Below are 20,864 nucleotides of genomic sequence, written 5' to 3'. Positions count from 1 at the left end.
GCCACTGTACCCTGGTGGGCGCCTAGTCTCAGAAAGAATATGGGCAAGGTCGGGCAGCCAGGAAGCAGCAAAGCCAAGTCCTTTTCATTCAAGTACAGCTACTCCCGGCAGGGCAGGTGCTAGGGATTTGTCTTAGTGGAAAAGGGAAACGTGGAAGCATTTCCAGAGGTACCTGAGGAGGGAAGTGAACCCAGCAGTTTCCTGGAGTGGATGGGGCGCCTCCATTTACTGCCCTCTGGCTGCAGGTCCCTTCTGTGCCCTTGAGCACTGAGCCTGTCCACATTCCAACACCCATTCCCTCTCATTTCCCTCATCTGCCTTCCCTTCTGTTCTTGACTCTCAAGTAGATGAGAGAAGGTGAGAAAGCAGAGGACACTGGGAGCATTCTCTCACTGAGTTTGCAGTTTGTTCCCCTGGTGCTTCCTACTGTTTACTGTTGCTGCATGTCTTCTGTGACAAATACCTCCCTCCCTCGTGCCCACTGTGCAGCCCCCGGGAATCCAGACACAGAGGAGCTCTGGTCCCATGGAATGTGTCCCTGCCCTCGTCCTGCAGATGCTCAGAGCTGCATCCAACCTCACAGCTATTGATGGTCACCCATCAGGCACAGCCTCATATGCCATCTTCCAGTTGAGTGTCATGTCATTCTCTTAGGATTTTGATTTGTCTAAAAAGAAATGCTACTCGAAGCACTTTACATAACACAGCCCCTTTTACCTCTGATACACTCCACATCTTAGAGGTAAAATAATTAAGGGGACAAGAAACCATCCAGTTACACAGAAATGATAGAGCTGGGATTTGAGCCCCTGTAATCTGGTTTCTGAATCTAGTCTTAGTCATGCTCAATAAATGGTGGTTGTTATTGGTGGGCTGGTTCCCTTGCTCTCCCCCCCCCACACTGATTGGCTGGAGAAGCTGCTTCCTTCCTGACCCCACATCTCCTGCTTTCCTCTACCAGATGCCGGTGCAGCTGACAACAGCCCTGCGTGTGGTGGGCACCAGCCTCTTTGCCCTGGCAGTGCTGGGTGGCATCCTGGCAGCCTATGTGACAGGCTACCAGTTCATCCACACGGAGAAGCACTACCTGTCCTTCGGCCTATATGGTGCCATCCTGGGCCTGCACCTCCTCATCCAGAGCCTGTTTGCCTTCCTGGAGCACCGACACATGCGGCAGGTTGGTGGACCACTGAAGCTGCGCTCTCCTCAGCGGGCCTCAGTGGCACTCTGCATTGCTGCCTACCAGGAGGACCCTGACTACTTGCGCAAGTGCTTGCGCTCAGCTCAGCGCATCGCCTTCCCTAACCTCAAGGTGGTCATGGTCGTGGATGGCAACCGCCAGGAGGATGCCTACATGCTGGACATCTTTCATGAGGTGCTGGGTGGCACTGAGCAAGCTGGCTTCTTCGTGTGGCGCAGCAACTTCCACGAGGCGGGTGAGGGTGAGACCGAAGCCAGCCTGCAGGAGGGCATGGATCGTGTGCAGGATGTGGTTCGGACCAGCACCTTCTCATGCATCATGCAGAAGTGGGGAGGCAAGCGTGAGGTCATGTACACAGCCTTTAAGGCCCTTGGTGATTCAGTGGACTACATCCAGGTAAGGCAGCCTCCCTGGGAATGTATGCACACCCATTTGTCCAGTCAGTCAGGACCGCTCTCCTCCAGGAATGTGAGGTGCAGTCTAGCTTCTCAAGGTGTTGTGTATAACCCTTTTTTGTCTGGAAGGAGGTAACAAAATGGCATGAGATCAGACCAACTTGGTTTAGAATTCTGGTTGTTCTGGTCTTGGCATTGGACAGGCCTCCAAAATGGTGGCCCAGTAAAGTTGTTGTTATGTGCCATCGAGTTGCCTCATAGTGACCCTGTGTACAACAGCTCTGAAGCCTGCCCTGTCCTGAGCCAGTCTCACCAGCTCTAACACACTCACCCCCCTCCCCCATTCCCCTAGTTACTGTGTCAATCCATCTCATCCTGGGTCTTCCTCTCCTGCCCTGTTCTTCCACCTTTCCAAGCATGATGTCTTTCTCCAAGGATTGGTCCCTCCTGGCCATATGTCCAAAGTATGTGAGTTAGAGTTTCAAAATCCTAGCCTCCAAGGAGAAACTTGGTGTCACCCTCTCCAATAGAGACCTATTTGTTTTCTTGGTGTTCCATGGTATGTTCATTACCCAGTAGTAGTAGTAGTAGTAGTAGTAGTAGTAATAACTAGTGGGTATCTAGCACTTCATTCCAGGTATTTTTGTAGGCACTTTATACATATTAATTCTTTCAATCTTCATCCTGATAGTTACACATCCTGTTACAGCACAGGTAAAATGCAAGCTCAGAGGGGCTAAGTAACTTCCTTAATGTCCCACTGCCAGAAAGGTGGAGAGCCAAGCTTTGAGCCTAAGCCATCTGAGCCAGTTGTTACTCCTCATGCTATATTGCCTCTCCATTGACAATATGAGGATGAGCCTGTCCATATACAAACATTGTAAAGATCAAAAGAAATCCTCAAAGGAACCCAAATGGCTCTACAGTCATGAGTCCAGAAAAGTCCTGCTGTCCACAGTGTCAGGTGTCTGTATGTGTGTTGGGTGTGGTGTGGGGAGAAGGGGTGGACACAGGTGGCCATTAACTGCAGGCTTGGGATTTTTTATAGTAGCCCGGGCAGATAATTCCAGTCCATTGACAGACACTAGCCTGACATTGTATAAAGTTGACAAGGCTGACACACCTTCCAATTTCAAATAAAATGTAGACCTGATAGAGTTAAAGCTTCTGTCTTTAATTGCTGAGTAGAAACAAAGCCAAAGCCATTGGTTTCTGGTCCAGCATCTTCCCCCTTCTACACGACTTCCCTTCTCACTGCTGTTCTCTGCACTTGGCAGTGGGATTTATTCATCACTTGGTAAAGGCATGACTGAACAGTGATGTTCTGGCAGCCTTCCTGGGTACCAGTGCAGATATTGGGGGTTTTTAAAAAATGTTGTTTGGTCAGAAAGTTTATAGAGAAAATGATTTCTCAACTCAAAAATGTCTACTTTGTTTTGTAACATTAGCTGCGATTCCCTCAATGTGACAACACCTCTGCTTCCTCCCTGGGTCCCCCCTTCCCATTGGCACGTCTTCCTGCCTCTTCCTACCTTCTGAGCTTTGTTTTCGGCAGATGCTGCATTTTGGTCTCATTACGGGGTCTCAGTCTTGCTGACAACATATTGAGTCCTTTAAAATTATTTCAATTTTATGTCTTGACTTACTAATGTCTTTTTCCTTTTATGAAAGCTGTATCCTCAGATGAATTGGTATGCTCACCTTTTTCTGTTTTTCTCAGCCCAGGTATCTCCTAGCCTCCTAGGGAGGGATGTGAGGCTAGAAGTTCATCCAAGGTCAAAGGACCTTTATGAAACTTTCCTGGGACCCAAAATCTTAGAAAACGCCTTGAACACTGGAACATGTGCAGGCCACAGTGACACTGCCTGCCACTTCCTTGATGCACAAAATCCCCCTAAAGCTGCCCCACATCTTCCTTTCCCAATGGCTTTGTGTGTTTTAAGGTCTACCGGAGCCCTATCTAATGGCTCTGGGGTCACTGCCCAGAGCCCACCTTGGGCTGCAGCCAGCGACCACTGGATGGATCACAACCCTGCTGCCATGGTTTTCCTGACGTTGGAAAGATTCTGTCCCAGGCAGTGGGGAGACTCATGCAGCACATGAGCTCCCCCTTCCTGGTCATCCATGCTCAGCGAGAAAGATCTCCCTGGTGAAGGGCAGGAAGGAGCAGGGAGACCAGTACTGGGGAGCTTGTGAGTGAGCTAAGGTGGCTCTGGGAGTGTGGCCCCAGGCCCTCTGGGGCCCTCACAGGATGCGATGAGTCCAGTGCAGGGGGAGCAAGCAGCACACCTGAAGGACCCACCTGGTGAGATCACAGCTGATGGCTCTGCCTAGTTCCCCCTCAGCCTCTTGGTGCTGCTTACCTTGGGCCAGCCCCTCTCCCAGCGCAGACGAGGAAAGCTGTGGGGCCTGGAATGTTCGCAGTCTATTGGGAGCTTACTCGTCAACCTTAATAAGTAAGGGTTTTAGACCTTTCCAGGAATTCATCCATGGATACTGTGACTGTAGAGTTAATCAGGGACCAGTGAACCATTTCTTTTCCTACTGTTTAGCTGGACTTTGTAGTATCTCAATCTTTTTAAATAAAATCAATAAGGAGCCATTGGGGTAAGTGTTCACAGCCCAAGTTCAGCTAATGATAGAGTCCTTGTTAGAAGTGGTCCTTTCCTTGGACTGTTGGCAGGCAGAGCAAGGCCAGCTCCTATGCCCACTTAGAGCAAAACCCAGGCAGAATGTGGCCTTGGTTTTAGGGATTTGAGCCAAGTGAGCCTGTTGAGGGAGAGTAGACCTAGTAGCCAGAAAGTGGTCTTGGGAGGGATCTGCGAGGTGTTTGTTTTGTTTTTACTTTTTTAAATTATTATTAATTTTAATGAAAATTTAGAGACTTTGGATTTCCATTCATTCATTGTTGCACTTTTCTCCCTGATCGAGTTTTGAGTAGCTCTTTGCCACTGGAGCTATGCACTGTCCAGGCCAGGGCCTGGGAGAAGGGAAGAGTCCTGTGGGACAGCTTGGACCTGCAGAGGAGCCTGAGATCTTTTGAGGGATGTGTTCAGTCTGTCGTGCCCATCATTTAATTTCAGTGACATTCCCTGGTGCCCTGGAAATATTTCTGAGAAACCACAAGGCTTATAGATTTGACCAGTTTAAGAAATCTCCCCTCTGCAACCTCTATGGAAGGCAGTATGGTACTTTCTCAAAAAGTTGGAAATAGAAATACCATTTGACCCAGCAATTCCGCTACTTGGAATATACCCTAAAGAAACCAGAACTATCACCCAAGTGGATATATGCCTGCCCATGTTTATTACTGCTTTGTTCATGATAGCAGAGAGTTGGAAACAACCCAAGTGCCCATCAACAAATGAATCGATAGAGAAGCTGTGGCATATTCACACAATGGAATACTAGACAGCATTGACAAACAAGGAACTCATAAAATATTATACAAAATTGGTGACCCTGGAGGACATTATGCTGAGTGAAATATCTGCCACAAAAGGACAAATACTGCATAATGCCACTGTTACAAAACAGGACTGACATTGGAGTTGGGGGCAAACTAAGAGAGGGGATAAATGATGTACACTGCATTGAAACATGAGGGAGAGAACTGTTTAAAAGGGAATATATGATTAGGTATTATTTGCATGACAAGAGTTCAGAATAAAAGTTTCATAGTAAAGTGGACTGGGATGGGGGAATTGTATGACGGAATTTTTTCCCCCTTTTTTCAAAGACAAGTGAACTGGGGGTGGGGAGGGGTGAACAGGAAGGAAAATGTGCAACAGTGAATGAATGGGTATAAGAAGAAAGAATCTCCCCTCCCAGACCTGGCACAGTCTCCTGGGTGCCCCTTCTCAGCCTAGAAGCTGGTGTTTGAACTTTCCTTTTCTGTCTTAGACCTTTCAATCCATGTATGTGTCAGGTGAAAGGAGGTTATGTCCTCAGGCAGCAGTAAGCAGCCTGGAGGTGGGGCATGTGGGGTCTCTGTGTATGTTGGCCTGAGGCCAAAGTGGGCTGACAGTGCACTTCTTCTGCAGGTGTGTGACTCTGACACTGTGCTGGATCCAGCGTGTACTATTGAGATGCTCCGAGTCCTGGAGGAGGACCCCCAAGTAGGGGGAGTCGGGGGAGATGTACAAGTAAGAAGTAACCAGGGGTCCCTGAGGGTAGGGGATGTGGCTTTGTTCTTTCTAATTCTCAGGATATGCCTATGCAATGAGTATCTTGACTTCCTGGGATTGAGGGGGGGTCCTCCTTTTGACAGTTTTCTCTGTTATCAAATGGTTTACTTGCTACTTAAGCTTTCTCTGGCTCTTTTTCAGCCTGAGGGGAGGGAAAATCACTAACAAGCACTGCCTGCACTGCTGGGAGGGAATGAGATTTTTGTAGCCCAGGGTCCTGGTTCCTTTTGGGGTGGTGTTAGGGAAGCCCATGTTGTCCCTATAGACATACAGCAGGAAGAAATTAGACAGGACAGTAGAGTCCAGAGGCACATCCTTGGGCAGCCCTGCTCATACTAAGCTTGAGCTGATCAGCTCTAGGCCGTGTGGTATGAATGAGAGGTTAGATCTTCTCCCTGGATGCCACTGATAACATACTAGGAGGCGTGACTGGGTGTTGGCTTTGTGTCTTTCTCAACCTCTGCTCTCTGCCACAGCCCTAGGTTACCTTCTGAGATTAAAGATGGCTTTGGCCACTAAAGTAGTTGAGTTGGAGAAATAAAAAAAAATTGACAAGTGGGGACAGACACAGAGCTGGTGCTGGTTCCTCTAATCTTTGACTTTCCTGGGGCTGGCTGAGCTAGAAGTGACACTAGCAGTGTGCCATGGGGAGGAGTCTTCATGAGCAGTCTGGTCTCCATCTCCTCTGGTTGCCTGTAGGAGAGAAACTGAGTCCCCCTTGGTGTGAGATCCAGCATTTCTGGTTCCCTTGCAGATCCTCAACAAGTATGATTCCTGGATCTCCTTCCTGAGCAGTGTGCGGTACTGGATGGCCTTCAACGTGGAGCGGGCCTGCCAGTCCTACTTTGGCTGTGTGCAGTGTATCAGTGGGCCCTTGGGCATGTACCGCAACAGCCTCCTCCAACAGTTCCTGGAGGACTGGTATCATCAGAAGTTCCTGGGCAGCAAGTGCAGCTTTGGAGATGATAGGCACCTCACCAACCGAGTCCTGAGTCTTGGCTATCGGACTAAGTACACAGCTCGCTCCAAGTGCCTCACAGAGACCCCCACCAAGTACCTCCGGTGGCTCAACCAACAGACCCGCTGGAGCAAGTCTTACTTCCGGGAGTGGCTCTACAACTCTCTCTGGTTCCATAAGCACCACCTCTGGATGACCTATGAATCCGTGGTCACAGGGTTCTTTCCCTTCTTCCTCATTGCCACGGTCATTCAGCTCTTCTACCGTGGTCGTATCTGGAACATCCTTCTCTTTCTGCTGACCGTGCAGCTGGTGGGCATTATTAAGGCCACCTACGCCTGCTTCCTTCGGGGCAATGCAGAAATGATATTCATGTCCCTCTATTCACTCCTTTATATGTCCAGCCTCCTGCCAGCCAAGATCTTTGCCATTGCCACCATCAACAAGTCAGGCTGGGGCACTTCTGGCCGAAAAACCATTGTAGTGAACTTCATTGGCCTCATCCCTGTGTCCATCTGGGTGGCAGTTCTTCTTGGGGGGCTGGCCTACACAGCTTATTGTCAGGACTTGTTCAGTGAAACGGAGTTGGCCTTCCTTGTCTCTGGGGCTATCTTGTATGGCTGCTACTGGGTGGCCCTCCTCATGCTGTATCTGGCCATCATTGCTAGGCGATGTGGGAAGAAGCCTGAGCAGTGCAGCTTGGCTTTTGCAGAGGTGTGACATAGCCCCAGTCAGGGCAGGGGGAAAGTGCAATGAACTTTGGGAGGGAAGGGGAATGGAAGAGAAAAGGTAGGGTGGGAGGGAGACGGGAGTGCTGTGTTTTCTTTTAATGGTCTAGTGGACAAATCTGAAGTGTAAAGAATGATTAACTTCAGTGTGGCCTGTGGCAGCTCTGCTCAGAAGAGGCAACCTCAGAATTGTCAGGATAAGGGGAGAGGGCTGTTTCCAGGCTGTCTGGGGCTTACTTCTGTGCACAGGCAGTGTTTCCTGGGAGAGATTTCCACTTCCTCCCCATGGAATCCAGAAGGAACTCACAAGTGTGCCAAGTTCCATTCACACCAGCTTCATTCTGATGGGTGAAAGCAGTGATGGCTCTTAGGAAGGTTTTCTAGGAAGTCTATCCGAACATGACCATCAGTAGCAGAATACCCACCAAGAGATTTAGGCCAGCTAGTAATGCCCACTCCCAACTCCATCTAGTCATCAGTGCAGTAAGAGTGCCTGAGAAACAAAGCCCAGCAGCCTGGTTTTTGGGCGCATCAGAAAACAGGGTCCGAGAATGGTGCTTTATTGTGTGAGGTATCCCACCCTGCATCTCAGGATCCCAGTGATAAGCCTAACCAGCAGGGAGTTGGCCTTTCACAGGTTTTTAAACATGTCTATGTATGTGTGTATGTTGAAAAGGAAAGCTTGCCCTGCTCAGAGGTGCAGTAAGAACTGCAGTGTTGTCCAAGGCTAAGAGCTTTAAGGAGGCCTTGGGCTGAATGCAGTCCAGTTGGGGATTGCTGAGACTTAGCTGCTCTGTTGGGAAGATGCCATCTACAAGAAATGTTAAACCTCAACATGGCTTAGAGAGGAAATGTGAGGTTGCAAGAACATACATACTCCTAAATTTCTAATTCAGCTCTGGTCTGGGTCTCTAACAGCCTCAATTTTCTTCAAAGGTATGCTTCTTTGGCTAACTAGAGTCATCACTTCCATCTTCATCATGGCTAAATTGTTCAAGGTGGTTGGTAGCTAGAGCAGAGCCTGGGTTCTGTTACCCCTGCAATAGGCAAACTTGCCCTTGAACACAGGGCAAGATTAGGGACCTCTGACCAAACAGGCTACACTCTTGTTGCTATTTGCACAGAGATTCTTCAGCAGTTAGTGAGCCCAAGTAGTTCCAGCCTATAATTAGTTCTTGACTGTCATCTCCAGTGAAAAGCTTTTTCAGTCCTTAAATGAACAATGAAACCCAAGCTGATCAACTGTGACGTGACCATGCCCGGTTCTTCTCGATGAAATTCTTAACAGCTATGTTTTAGAGTCCTTGCATTTCTCTCGATGAAATTCTTTAACAGCTATGTTCTAGAGTCCTTGCATTTCCTTGTTTTCATGCCTTTTTGAGGCTGCTTCATTCCAGCTAGTCTTTTGCTTTCTTGGTTATGTTCAGGGGAAGAATTTTTTAGTGATTTGCAATCCAGACTACTTTCAGCTCTTGTGTTGAAACCTTCCTGGGATCTTGACTTAATTAAGCCTTTGAGTATTACTTGCTCTTTTCTCAAATTTCCATTCTACATGGGGCCAGTTAACCTCTCTAGCACTAACAGGGTAGTTGAGGGTGCTAGCTTCTTAAATGTATCCAGGTGCTTCCTACAGAAGAATCAAGTGTCCTCTGAGCCAGATGGGCAAACTCTGGTGCTTTCCTTCATCTCCCATGCATTAAAGGGATTTCCAGGTGCAGCTCAAGTTGTTCCATCACACAGACCTCCAGGGTTTCTGACAAGACTGCTTAGTGTTGGGCCTAACCCATGAAGGCTGGAAAGGAGCAGGCATTTGCTAAAGGCAGTTCTTCTAGGCTCTTCCGGGTCTTTTGCTGGCCAAGAGGTAAACTATTTTGAGCTACAATGAAGGAAATCCGGTCCGGTAACTGCAGAGCTGAGATTCACTAAGGGCTTGGTTTTTCTTCAGTATTTACTTGAAAGTTAATATAGGAGATGGACTCCGGATGGAGAAAGAACTCCTGGCTATCCTACCATCAGTACTGCCTTGCACTGTAGTTGTCAACTTTCCTTAGATCACAAGCAAGTGCAGGTAGCAGGCTTACAACGTTTGACCTCGACTGGCTTTTCTAAGTTATTTTGTACTTTTTTTTAGCAGCAAAAAAAACCAAACTGGGTCTTGAGCTTTTTCCAGTTTCTTGTAAGGGAAGAGCCTTTATACAATGACACATTTTGGTTTTTCCTCACTTTTGAGAATTTTAACTCTTTTTGTATTATTTCTACAGTAACTTGTAAACATATTTATTTTTCCTTTTTTTTTTTTACACTTATCAGGTCAACTTTTTTATACTCCACTTATTTGTCAAAATAAAGATTCTCATATAATGCTGGTATCTGAGCTACTTCCTTCTCCTTTGTACTTAATGCAAATTAGCTTTTAGAGGTACATCGGACAGAAATGCAGCTTTGTCAAAGGTAATTTCAGTGAACTCAAGAGGAACTGTCATTGTTACTTCTAGATCTGGGGAGAACAGTAGACCCACCTGGGTCACAAGTGCACACCAAAGGGGCTTAACTTTAAAGTAGAAGTGGGTAAGGTCTTAGGTAAGTAACTGGCAGAAGGAGCCAACTCAAGGCCCAAACCAACTCTTGCTCACTGCACTCACCTGGCAGATAATGTAATACTAGCTATGTTGAAACCTTTAAAAGCAGCAGATATGTTTCCCTGTGAAACAGGTAACAAAATGAGTGGTTTCAGAAGCCTTCTCATCCCATTTATTAAAGAAACAGTAAGAAAAGATACAATGCAGGAAAAACAACCATCCTTCACATCAGGCTGAACAAAAGCACAGTGATTTCTCCCCTTTACCCAACCCCCACCCAGTTCCAAGAGTCCCATCCACATACATCAGTTGAAATTTTGAGGTTCTTTGATTGGGAGTACCAGTGGAGAAGGAGCTGGATGAATAGTGGGGCCTCAGTTCTGGCCTCCCAAGTCCCAAGAGGAAGGAGCCTCAGAAGTATTTGGTGGCTTTCTGAAGTGGCTGTCCACCTCCCTGTTCAAGCCCCCAGGGATAGGTATGGCAGTAGAGAATGACCAGGTCCAAGCTGCCCCGGTCACAGAGCTACCGAAGCATGGTCCATTCACCAATGCAACATTTCTACAAAGCAGTCAGCTGATTCTCCAGTGATGAGCAGGGGAATACATATGAATTAGGACCTGCAGGTCAATGTATCCCTGAGGAAAAGTCCACGAGAACAAGTCAAGAACTAGTAAGAAACAAGGGGCAGAAAGCTGTGGGACAAAAGCACAGCAGGCTTCTGCAAGGCTGGAGATCCTCAAAGCCAAGATCACTTCCACCCACCAAAGTCCATGTCCCACAAATAACATTTCACTGTTAGTCAAGAAAGTAGTTTGAAAAATATGGCTCATCTGATTTTGAGCCCCAGCTATGTACTTCAGATCACAGCTCCTTACTTCCCTTTTACCTAAGGATAGCTGTTGCCCAGAACCACAGTGCCTGTACACCAAAGAGGTACTGGAAAGAAAATGGAGCTTAAGGGGGTAACATTCCATTTGGGTACATTGCAGCCACAGGACCCCCAGGTCTTGGGAAACCAGCTGGGTTTGTGCCAGGGAGGCTCCCAACTCTAGGAAATGGGACTATCGCCTTGGTTACTGGGCCATTCATTCTTGGAAAAGAAGCTGGGTTTAGACCCAGAGACCCAGCTGCCCTTGCAAAAGGAGCTGGGTTAATACCCACAGGTCCTGCTGGGGAAGCTCCCAGGGGCCCAGCAGCTGACCGAGGGAAACCAACTTGGCCAGGACCTAGTGGGCCAGTAGACCTTGGAAAGGTAGCTGGATTTGGACCTTGTAGACCAGTGGCCCTTGGGAAGTTAGCTGGGTTGGGGCCTAATGGTCCAGAGGCTCTTGGGAAAATTGCTGCACTTGAGCCCTGGAGGCCAGCAGATCTTTGAAAGGTAGCAGGATTTGAAGCCAATGAGCCAGAAGGCTGAGAGAAGGCAGCTGGGTTTAGTCCCCCTGAGCCTGTCCCCCGTGGGAAGGGATTGGCATTTATTCCCATAGGGCCAGTTGGCCTTGAGAAATGAGTTGAATTAGGGCCCATGGGACCAGGAACCCGAGACATGGCAGATGGATTTGGCCCTGGGAAGCCAATTCCCCGAGAGCCAGGACCCGAGTTTGGGCCTATCGGACCAGGTACTCTTGTCACAGAAGATGGGTTTGTGCCTATGTTTCCAGAAGCCTGTGAGAGAGCAGCTGAATTTGCTCCTAAAAGACCTGTTGCTCTTAGAATGGGGGCAAGATCTAGGCCTTGAGGCCCAGCCATTCTTAGATTAAGACCAGATCCTGTACCCAAGAGACCACTACCTGCTCTGGTGTCCAGGTTAGGGCCTGGGCCTAGGCCACCTACCCTTGGATTGGGACCAAGGCCTGGGCCTAGGCCACCCACCCTTGGGTTAGGTCCAAGGCCTGGACCCAGACCACCCACTCTTGGGTTGGGTCCAATTCCTGGACCGAGGCCACTTGCTCTTGGGTTGGGTCCAAGGCCTGGGCCTTGAAGCATGCCTGACCTGGGGGCAGGATTTGTACCTATAAAGCCTGATCTCAAATTGGGAGTTGGTCCTGGGCCCAGGCCAACTGGCCTAGGATTGGGAGGACCATTCCCAGAGGCCAGAAGAACACCTGCTCTTAAATTGGGCCCAGATCCAGGGCCTATGGGGCCACCACTTCTGGGGTCAGGACCTGCTCCCAGAAGACCACCTGTCCTTGGGTTAGACATAGGACCTGCATTAGGGAGACCTCCTAGCTTTGGGTTGGACAGAGGACCCGTACTTGGGAGACCTCCTAGTCTTGGGTTAGACAGAGGTCCTGGGCCTGGAAGAGCCCCTGCTCTAGCATTTAGAGCTGAGCCAGGGCCAGGGCCCGGGCCCGGGCCTAAAAGGCCGCTTGGCCTTGGGAAGGAAATGGCGCCTGTGCCAGTGGGATTCATCCCTCTTGGAAAAGAAGCCATACCTGGGTCACGAGCACCAACAGGGAAAGGCGCTGGGTTTGAAGCCAATGAGCCTGATGGTGTTGGGAAAGGAGATGGGTTCCTTGGAAATGGGGCCAGATTTCCACCAAGAGAACCAGCTGCCATAAGAAAGGGATCTGAGTTCACACACAGTGGGTTGCCTGTGTTCAGAATGGGACCCCCTTGTGGTCCCAGGGAACTGTTGAGCTGCTCTCGGGGTGGCAGCGGAGCACGTGTCCAAGGAGTTGGCCGGTCTCTAGGGAAAATCCGAGGTTCTTTCATACTTTCTTGGGGACGCTGGTGATAATGGGCTTGGGGCGAGTTTTGAAAAGAATCTTGTTTTTGATGAGTGCAGTCACCAGGTAACGGGTGCCAGTCTTACAGTCAAGTTCATCAGCGTCCTGCTCGCCAGGTGTGTGTTTGACAAGAACAGCAAACGGTTTCTCCAGGTGGATGATTTTCCCATACAGAATATGATGTCCCACGATCAGCACAGGAACCCCCTTTGACAGAATTAAAAATAAAATACTTAAGTCATAACACCCAAGTACCTTGTGAAGCCACTCTTGGTGAGCAATTCTGGCACCTCCCTTCTCTAGTCTGGTTCTACCAAAGTTGAGTGCTTGGACCCTCATACTCTTTTTAAGCTTCCTAGTCCCACATAAAAGGATGTCCACTTTCAGAAATGTGATCCTTCAAGATTCCCAAAGTTAAGTTTCCCTGCTACTACACAAGGTTAGGGAAAACAAGCAGTGAACTCCACAGACTAGCTAGACCTTGAACAAACCTGAGGCAGTCTTCACTCTGGGTCCTGGGAGCACCACCTTGGTGGGGCTTGCTTTCCTAAGGCAGTAGGGAGGGAAAAGAAAGCCCCCTCACCTCAGTGGTGTAATGTAGGTCTCCCAGGAGGTTTCCAGCTAATCCGGTGCTGTAGCGAGCCTCGATCTCCCCCTGGAGTTCCATCAGCACCCATTCTGCCAGGCCTCCAGTCCTAGCACTGCAAGCAAAGGGCTGGTGGTTACAATATTTTTAAGAGGTAAAGGATGAGTAGTGTCTTACACCACCATTCAAGGCCCAGAGGACTGTTCCCTTGAATATAAGTTCCTGGGAAATGGGGCAGTACTAGGCACTGAGTTAGAAAGTGAAATAAAAGGATTTGTGAGAGGGACCTAAGGACCCTGATTCTCTCAAGGAAACCACAAACCTGTACAGTCCTAAGCATTCATGCTAAAAGAAGACAGCCCCAAACATACTCACCTGGAGATAATAATTTGTACCATGAGCTTTCTGTCTTTTAAAAGCAAATGAAAACAAACTGGGGGGAGAGAGAAGAAAAAAAATATTTAGGGCAATAATAACATAGCAAGTATTTATCACTTATGTGTGAAGCACTTTTCTAAATACCTTACAGTGCTCTCATTTTATTCTCTGAACAACCCTGTATGAGGTCTTACTACTGCTATTGTAAATAAAAAGTTGCTACAGATCACCGGTATTGAGCCACAACACGGAAAGTTAATAGGAAAAATTGAGTTTCAGGTTATACAGCTATTAAGTCAAAGCCCAGAATTTAAACCTAAGATATCTTATGTATTAGAGCCCAGTTTTTCTCATTTTTAAATTACTATTTAAGTGGAAGATTACAAAGCAAATTAGTTTTTCATTCAATCACATACATTTTGTTTTATAACACTGTTAGAACACCCTTTCCCCATTTCCTCCCTCTTGTAATCTTCACTAATGCCTCTATCCTATCGCTTCTTTTCTTCTGTGCTTCATTCTTGGGCAAATGCTGCAATTTTGACCCTGTATGGTTAGGTGTGTGTCACCCTAGCCTCCTTACTGGTCACTTTACTGCCTATCTGAAAACTAAGCTTGAGTGGTGAGTTTTGTTCCAGGCTTGATGGGTGAGGAGGGCCAGTCTCAGGGGCCAGTAGTTAACACTACTAAACATTGTGTTAACTTGCCTTTGTCAAAGACATTCCACTTTCTATGTATTTCTTTAAAATGAAGGTACTTTTTATTTAAAGAGTTTACATTTTCTTGCTTTGCCTATTTTATGATATTCTAAAGACTCCCTTTAAGTTAAAGCTAAGGCAACCAAAAGTAATTCTCTAGGTAACTTTCATGAATGGTAATTCTTTATGATCTTCCACTTAAGATATGACTGTACCCCGTTTAAATCCACCAGATGCTCTGCTGGAGAAGGTGGGGCAATCTCCTTCTGTACCCCTGTCGGATCTGATTTGACGGTACACACACACAAAATTATATATGATATGACTGTACCCCAAAACATACTTATACAACAGCACCACCTGCTGGCAAGTTTGGTGTATTCTACAAAGATGGGAGAGTGAGTACCCTCACCTCCAGTTAACTGGTTTCTTTTGTACTTGTGTCCCTCAGGGAATGAGATTTCCTGGGTTTGGGAGGTAGGGGGTCTAAAGTGCTTCTCCCAATATATAGGGATTTTTTTGAGGGTAAAATAGTTATTAGAAAGTTCCATTCCCAAAGAGAAAGATCTCACTCCCTAAAAGGAAATATGGAGGGGAGGCCCAATATATAGGTATTTTAACTGTGCTCAAGTTTAGGAAATACCTGACCCGTTAAATAGGCTTCATTACTTCTACGCTTTCATTCTGAGGATAACGAATCCCAGGAAAAATCAGCCCTATGAGATAGCAAAACCTGTATTTCTAGAATACCAAACTGTGGGAACATGGACTTGGTCAACTCACTGGACTTTTACTCAAACTGTTCTATGGATTTAACATGGTACACACATACAGCTCACTCACTCACTGCCAGCAAGTCGGAAATAACTCATAGCTTTAAGTTTCTGAGGCAGCACAGGTGGAGATCGCCTATCCACCTTTCTTCCAAGGAGCCTCTGGTGGATTGAAACTGCTCGAGAGGCATGACCTTTGGTTAGCAGAGCAGCTCTCAACTGCAGCACCAGAGGTCCTGGTGGAGACTCCCACTCAACTATGACAGTTCTATGAAATAGAACTATCTAGAAATGAGGCTACTGAGTATAGATTCAATCATTTGCCTTCAGTCACAGTGTAAGACACAACCAGTAAAGAACCTGGGTCATCTGATTTTTATCTGCACTTAGAATCACCAAAGAAGAAAACTAGGCGCTAATGAGGGTGGAAAGGCACCAAGGCAGAAGGCAGGTGCTCAGTAGAGTCAAGCGGTGTCCATAAACGAAAGGGAAATCAAGAGAACATTTGCAAATAAGCCAGACTTTCTTTTCTGCAGCAGCTCTGGATGTGGAACCACCTGACATACCACTACCATCTGCATAAACATGATGAGTATTTTAATTAACCATTTAGAATCAAGGGTCCCCAATTAGGGTTCCAGGCTGTAGCTATAGAACTCTTTTAACTGTATGACCTCGTACAAGGCACTTGATTACGGGGCCAACATAGCATTTGTCTCTTTCAACTACTGTGAAATCAATGACGACATTTTCAACATTTACTGTTAATAGCTAATTTCCTACAAAGTGAAATAAATCAGCATGTCCAGAATGACAAGCAAATCTATGAGAAGTCTCAATAACTAGAAACTGAAAAGATGTGACATTTCTTAAGATCAGGAAATCAATCTGGAGAGAAAGGGTTCTTGTAAGTTTCTGCTGACTGATGAGGCAGTGTGTCTTCCTTAATGAGCATGTTATATATGGTAAAATAAGGTGGTTGTAGAGAGGCAACACAGGTACATGAATCTCTAAATTGTTTTAAGGAGGGAGATCAAGAGATTTTTGAAATTGAGTTAGAAGGCAGTGTTTTCCTCTCTGGTAACAGAGCACTGGGAGGAAATGATAAAGTTGTTTCTGGCCACGTGTTTGATATCAGGTGTGTGGATTGCTTAGGGAAAGGGAATACGGAATTATTTCCCACTTCCTAAGCAGTTTTCTGTTAAAACAGGGCTTCCAAACTATAGCCAAAGTTGGCCAAAGAAAAACATTGTCTGGAAAATGGGGCAGAGATGCAATCTTCATTGGTGCTTGAATGAACACACATCTTTATCACTGCCCAGATCCACCTGTTATAAGAGCGGACACCTAGCGATGCTCCCGAACAGCAGCATTGTGCGACCCAGTGTCACTCTTCTGCAACTATAGTCTGGCCTTTCTTGTACTAGACCTTCTAGGATGGTGCAGACATGTACTCAATGGAAGTGGTCAAGCTTATGAGCATTGCTCATGGGACCTGTGTGCTGAACTTAGATTTCTGTACATGGCGATGCATTTACCTAGTTAAGAAATAAGAGAATGGCATCACTTTAATTGATCTGAAATAGCCTATGGTTTTCACATCTGAGTTCTATTTTTTTCTTGTTCCTTGAGATTACAAGCAAATGTTCTCAGGGCTAAAATAGGTAGGTATGCCAGCTTACTTCAGTGAGGGACCATGGGATGGAAGCAGTAGGGAATATGTAATTCCCTTAGCATATAGCAACTTGTTCTCATCCCCTTGAAAGCAAGCAGAAAAAAACAGATGGGGGAGGATAAAGAGGTATAAATAATCCTAATCCTAGTGTAACAAATTGTAAATAGTAACATAATGAAAAATCTGTGTAACAGTTCTCTAAAACTTCTGCCTCAATTCACTTATTCTACCCAAGTTAGAGAAACATCTGGAGCAATCTCTGGTGGCCAAGTGGTAAGAAACTATGCTGTAAACACAAATGCATGTGGTTCAAATCCACTAACCACTTTGAAGGAGAAATATGGGCAACCTCCTCCTAATTAAATTGCCTCTGAAAACCCACCGGAGAGTAATCTGAGTCAGTTTTCAAGTCGTTGGCGCAGAAAAGAGAAATTTCTAGACATTTGTTCTAGGATCTGGCTTGTGTAGAAACCCACCTTATTTGAAAAATGTTACATGAGGAGCACACTATCATGAAACTAAAAGGGAGTCAATGGAAGAAGTCTCCCAGTGCTGACCTCTCTTAATCTCAGGTCTGACTGGATCTAACTCTCAAGAACAAGAATTCTAGTCTAAAAAAGGTAATTATAGAGCCTGAAAAGAATCTCTTGAGTTTGTGGATTTTCAATGAGATGTTTAAACTCACTTGTATTTTCAGAGCATCATCAGTCTCATTGGTCATAGGAAATGTACTCCCTGCTACTTCTAATTTCCCAAGGGGAGAAATGATTGCTATTCAGTTTTTCTGAGCCTGCACATAGGCAAGCAAATGAAACAGCACAGAAGTTCTATATGCGTATGCCAGGCTTCAGTTCTGAAACAAATTCTAAAAAACTTTGTAAATGTTAGTTCTCATCCAAACTTTTTTCCTATTAAAGTTGTTTCTTCTACAGATGTCTTTTTCTAAAGATGCTGCCCAACTAAGTTTGTTCTAATCATTCCTAGCTTTATGATCTGGAATTAGTTAATGGGTCCTGAATAAAGTAAAACTACTGCTGCTTATCCAAATGACCCCTGAACCAACCTTCATTCTTAGAGTCAATCCAGACACACAAATGGAGCTCTAACCACAACTCAAAACATCAGGTTGGAACCAGACCAATCTGGAACACATCTGCCATTTGGGCTCTACCTCAATTTTGAAGTTAGTAACTATTAAAATTACAAAGAACCTTGGAGGAGGGGGTGTTGGGAAACTACATTTTGTCGTCTTGTAAAAACATCCTGACAACAGCTTTGAGATGGGCAATGGTTTATTAAGTTGAGAGAAGTATAAACAACTGGTTTGCATATCTCTCATTCTCTGGCATTTGAATTACTAAATTAACTACAGGAAACAATCTCAAGGAACAATTAAGCCACGATCTACATAATGGCAGGTGCCCTGGAAAGAAAATGTTTCAGAAGTGTGGCATTTATTTGTGGCAAAACAGAATATCTAACTTTTAAAGAAGAAAAAAAAAGAATGGCTTAAATTCCATAATTTAACCTAATTACAGATAATTAAATTCTACTAGTGTTTTTAAAAATATTTTAACTTCCCAATTCTTAAAAAATCCATTTTCAGAAATTAAATGACAAAATATGCCTGAAAACTGTTTTGACAGCATTTATTGTGTTATTTTGTATACCTAATGAATACAAATTGTCAGGCAAACTTGAATTGTCATCTATGAGAGAAGGGAATTTACTGATTTCAGTTTTCCCACCAATAAATAGGGCATAAAACTATCTGTCCCACAGGATTGTTTTGAAAATAAGGTGATGAATGTAAGCCTTCAGGGCAGCGATCTGAGGAATGTGGCATTTTCTCAGCACAAATCTATTAGAATCCTTTACTATGGAATTAACAATTTAACTGTTTACAGTGAACCAAAACATCTTAAAAAAGCAGTATGTTAAAAATTAAAAATCATTAGAACAGGAAAGTAATTAAAACACAGCAGTCAGGATTCACCATAGTTTCTGGGATTTGGTTTTGGAAGGTCATTGCTGTAAATATGATGACCATTTCTCGATGTACCTTTCAATCAAGTGAAAAATTCAAGACATTTTATATACAATTCAATCCAGATTCTTTTTATTAGCAGTGACATTGGGGTTTTGTGAAAGGGATCTTGTCTTTGACAGGCGTCAATGCCAAATCTTTTCTAAAAGTGAAGCCAGCAGCCTCCCAAAGGGGGAAGTGTGTGTGTGGGGGGGTAAGTGGAACTGAATGCTTCCAAACTTTTTAGTGAATTGTGTTCAAAAACGTGCGTGGGTACTCTGCATACACGTGGAACTTTCTCATCACATTTTAGGATTCCCTTGTTGAAGGGAATCAATTACTGGCATTTGTAGACAATGGGTGGAAAAGATGGCTTCAGTCGATCTGAGTTACTCCAGTTTTCTCCATCTTCTGCTACTCTGCAGTCCTATTGCAACCTTCCACCTCTTCCTGCTATGCTGCCCTATTTTCCGCTAAAGTTCCCTCCCTCCTAGTTGTTCTTGGGGTCTCTCTAGAAACGGAATTCTCCTCCCAACAGCCCCCAACTTCTCCACCCCCTCCCCTAGCCCACTTCGCAGTTTAACCGAAAACTACAAACACTTCCGCCCATTTCTAGTCCCTCCTACCTTCTGGGATTTTTCAATCCGCTTTCCCCTTTTTTCCAATCCCACCAAATTACCTCTAAAGCTCATGTGAACCTGCTTTCCTGGCTGTTTCAATTCCTTCTCCTAGCTCCCAAGGAAACTAATTTTTAAACAGCCGTTTTCCATATCTCCCACTGGAGTGGCCTTTCAAACTGCTCACCTCCTCTCTTCCCAAAGATTACAATCCCCTGCTACCTTCCGCCTCCAAATTGCTCCCCATTCTTTCAAAGCTACAGTGTTTCCCACCTCCAGCATCCTACCCCACCCCTATTCTCATATATTTCATTCAGCCACAAAAACCCCGGGGATCACCCTCCAGACTCTCATCCAACGACTTTCCAAATCACCTTTCCAAACAATCTCCCACCCATTACTGAAAATGTCTCCTCAAACGAACCTTACAGTCCTGATTCCAGGTCGTCTCCCCAACCCAACCCCGCAAAATCGCCTTCCTGCCACTCCCGCTACTTCCTGGGTTCCTGTTCCACCTGGTTCCCGCAAGCTCGCGTACCCAGCTCCCAAGCACCCGGGGAAGAGCCCCGGCCCGCACGTACCTCGAGGTTCCGGCCCGCGCCGCCCCCTTCTCGGTCCTCCGCCCGCGCTTGGCCACCCTTTCCGCCCTTCTGTCGCTCCGCTCCGCCCCACTCGCTCCTTTCCTTCCCTCCCCCTTCGCCTCCCGTCCCCAAACCTTCCCTTCCCCCACAATTCCCAGCCCGCCTAACCCGGGGGCCCCGAAGAGTTCGCCCCCACCTCTGCGCGGCCCTCTCCGCTTCCCTTCCCCCTCCCAACCGCCCCTCAGCTCCCCGCCCCTCCGCTCGCCATTCTTCTACCAGCGCCGCGCGCCCCACGCCCCGCCCGGCCCTAGCTCCCTATCTCCCATTCTTCCGCGGCCTCGCCCCCGTCCCCGGCTTGGCCCTCGCTCCCCAAAGGCCTCCCGTGCCCCCTGCCCGCGGCCTGACCTGCAATGGCGGCCGCCGAGCGCGGCGCCGCGCGGCTAACGGGCGACAACCGAACCTCCCGCCGCCGTCGCCGCCGCCGCGAGCACTGCCTGCGCACTTCCGGTCTCGCGTAAACAAGCACTTCCGGGGCAGAGCACGGGAGCGCGCGCACGTGGGGCCGGGGCTGAGAGAGTTGATTCCGCGGCTGACGGTGAGTTGGGGAAAGGTCTGACGGAGCGGGTGAGGCGGGCTCCTCCGGGGATACGATTATCTGTTTAGGGTGCCCTGCGGAGATCGCCTCGCCTTTTGCACTGGTTTGGGGGGGGTGTCTCTCCACAGACCCCCTAGAGAGGAAAGGGGTGACGGAGGCTT

At 46.8% G+C, this 20,864-nt stretch overlaps 2 protein-coding genes across 2 annotated transcripts; one reads left to right on the top strand and one right to left on the bottom strand.

Moving 5' to 3' along the window:
- Nucleotides 1–946: 946 nt before the first annotated feature.
- HAS3 (hyaluronan synthase 3) lies at nt 947–7,723 on the top strand. Its single transcript, XM_006878662.1, has 3 exons — nt 947–1,597; nt 5,640–5,741; nt 6,538–7,723. Exons 1-3 carry the CDS (start codon nt 962–964, stop codon nt 7,459–7,461), a joined length of 1,662 nt encoding a protein of 553 aa, XP_006878724.1. The 5' UTR covers nt 947–961; the 3' UTR covers nt 7,462–7,723.
- A 3,939-nt stretch (nt 7,724–11,662) lies between these two features.
- Nucleotides 11,663–20,594, bottom strand: CHTF8 (CTF8, chromosome transmission fidelity factor 8 homolog (S. cerevisiae)). The gene is made up of 6 exons (XM_006878661.1): nt 20,514–20,594; nt 13,736–13,793; nt 13,358–13,475; nt 12,295–12,981; nt 11,992–12,252; nt 11,663–11,874 (listed from the first exon to the last, which is right to left on the bottom strand). The coding sequence occupies exons 2-4, from the start codon at nt 13,756–13,758 to the stop codon at nt 12,757–12,759; spliced, it is 366 nt and encodes a 121-aa protein (XP_006878723.1). The 5' UTR covers nt 13,759–13,793; nt 20,514–20,594; the 3' UTR covers nt 11,663–11,874; nt 11,992–12,252; nt 12,295–12,756.
- Between the last annotated feature and the right edge of the window lie 270 nt (nt 20,595–20,864).

The sequence above is a fragment of the Elephantulus edwardii genome, unplaced genomic scaffold (assembly GCF_000299155.1).
Source record: "Elephantulus edwardii isolate Elephantulus edwardi_28Jun2011 unplaced genomic scaffold, EleEdw1.0 scaffold00001, whole genome shotgun sequence".
NCBI classification, from domain to species: domain Eukaryota; kingdom Metazoa; phylum Chordata; class Mammalia; order Macroscelidea; family Macroscelididae; genus Elephantulus; species Elephantulus edwardii.
Note: the sequence above shows the minus strand (reverse complement) of the source record. Positions and strands in the feature narration are given on the sequence as shown.

Coding starts and splice junctions, on each gene's coding strand:
- CHTF8 (XM_006878661.1), bottom strand. CDS start 13,758: ATGGTACAAATTATTATCTCCAG. Junction 13,476..13,735: donor GTACAAATTATTATCTCCAG/GTGAGTATGTTT, acceptor CTTTGCTTGCAG/TGCTAGGACTGGAGGCCTGG. Junction 12,982..13,357: donor ACCTACATTACACCACTGAG/GTGAGGGGGCTT, acceptor ATTCTGTCAAAG/GGGGTTCCTGTGCTGATCGT.
- HAS3 (XM_006878662.1), top strand. CDS start 962: ATGCCGGTGCAGCTGACAACAGCCCTGCGTGTGGTGGGCACCAGCCTC. Junction 1,598..5,639: donor ATTCAGTGGACTACATCCAG/GTAAGGCAGCCT, acceptor CTTCTTCTGCAG/GTGTGTGACTCTGACACTGT. Junction 5,742..6,537: donor GAGTCGGGGGAGATGTACAA/GTAAGAAGTAAC, acceptor GTTCCCTTGCAG/ATCCTCAACAAGTATGATTC.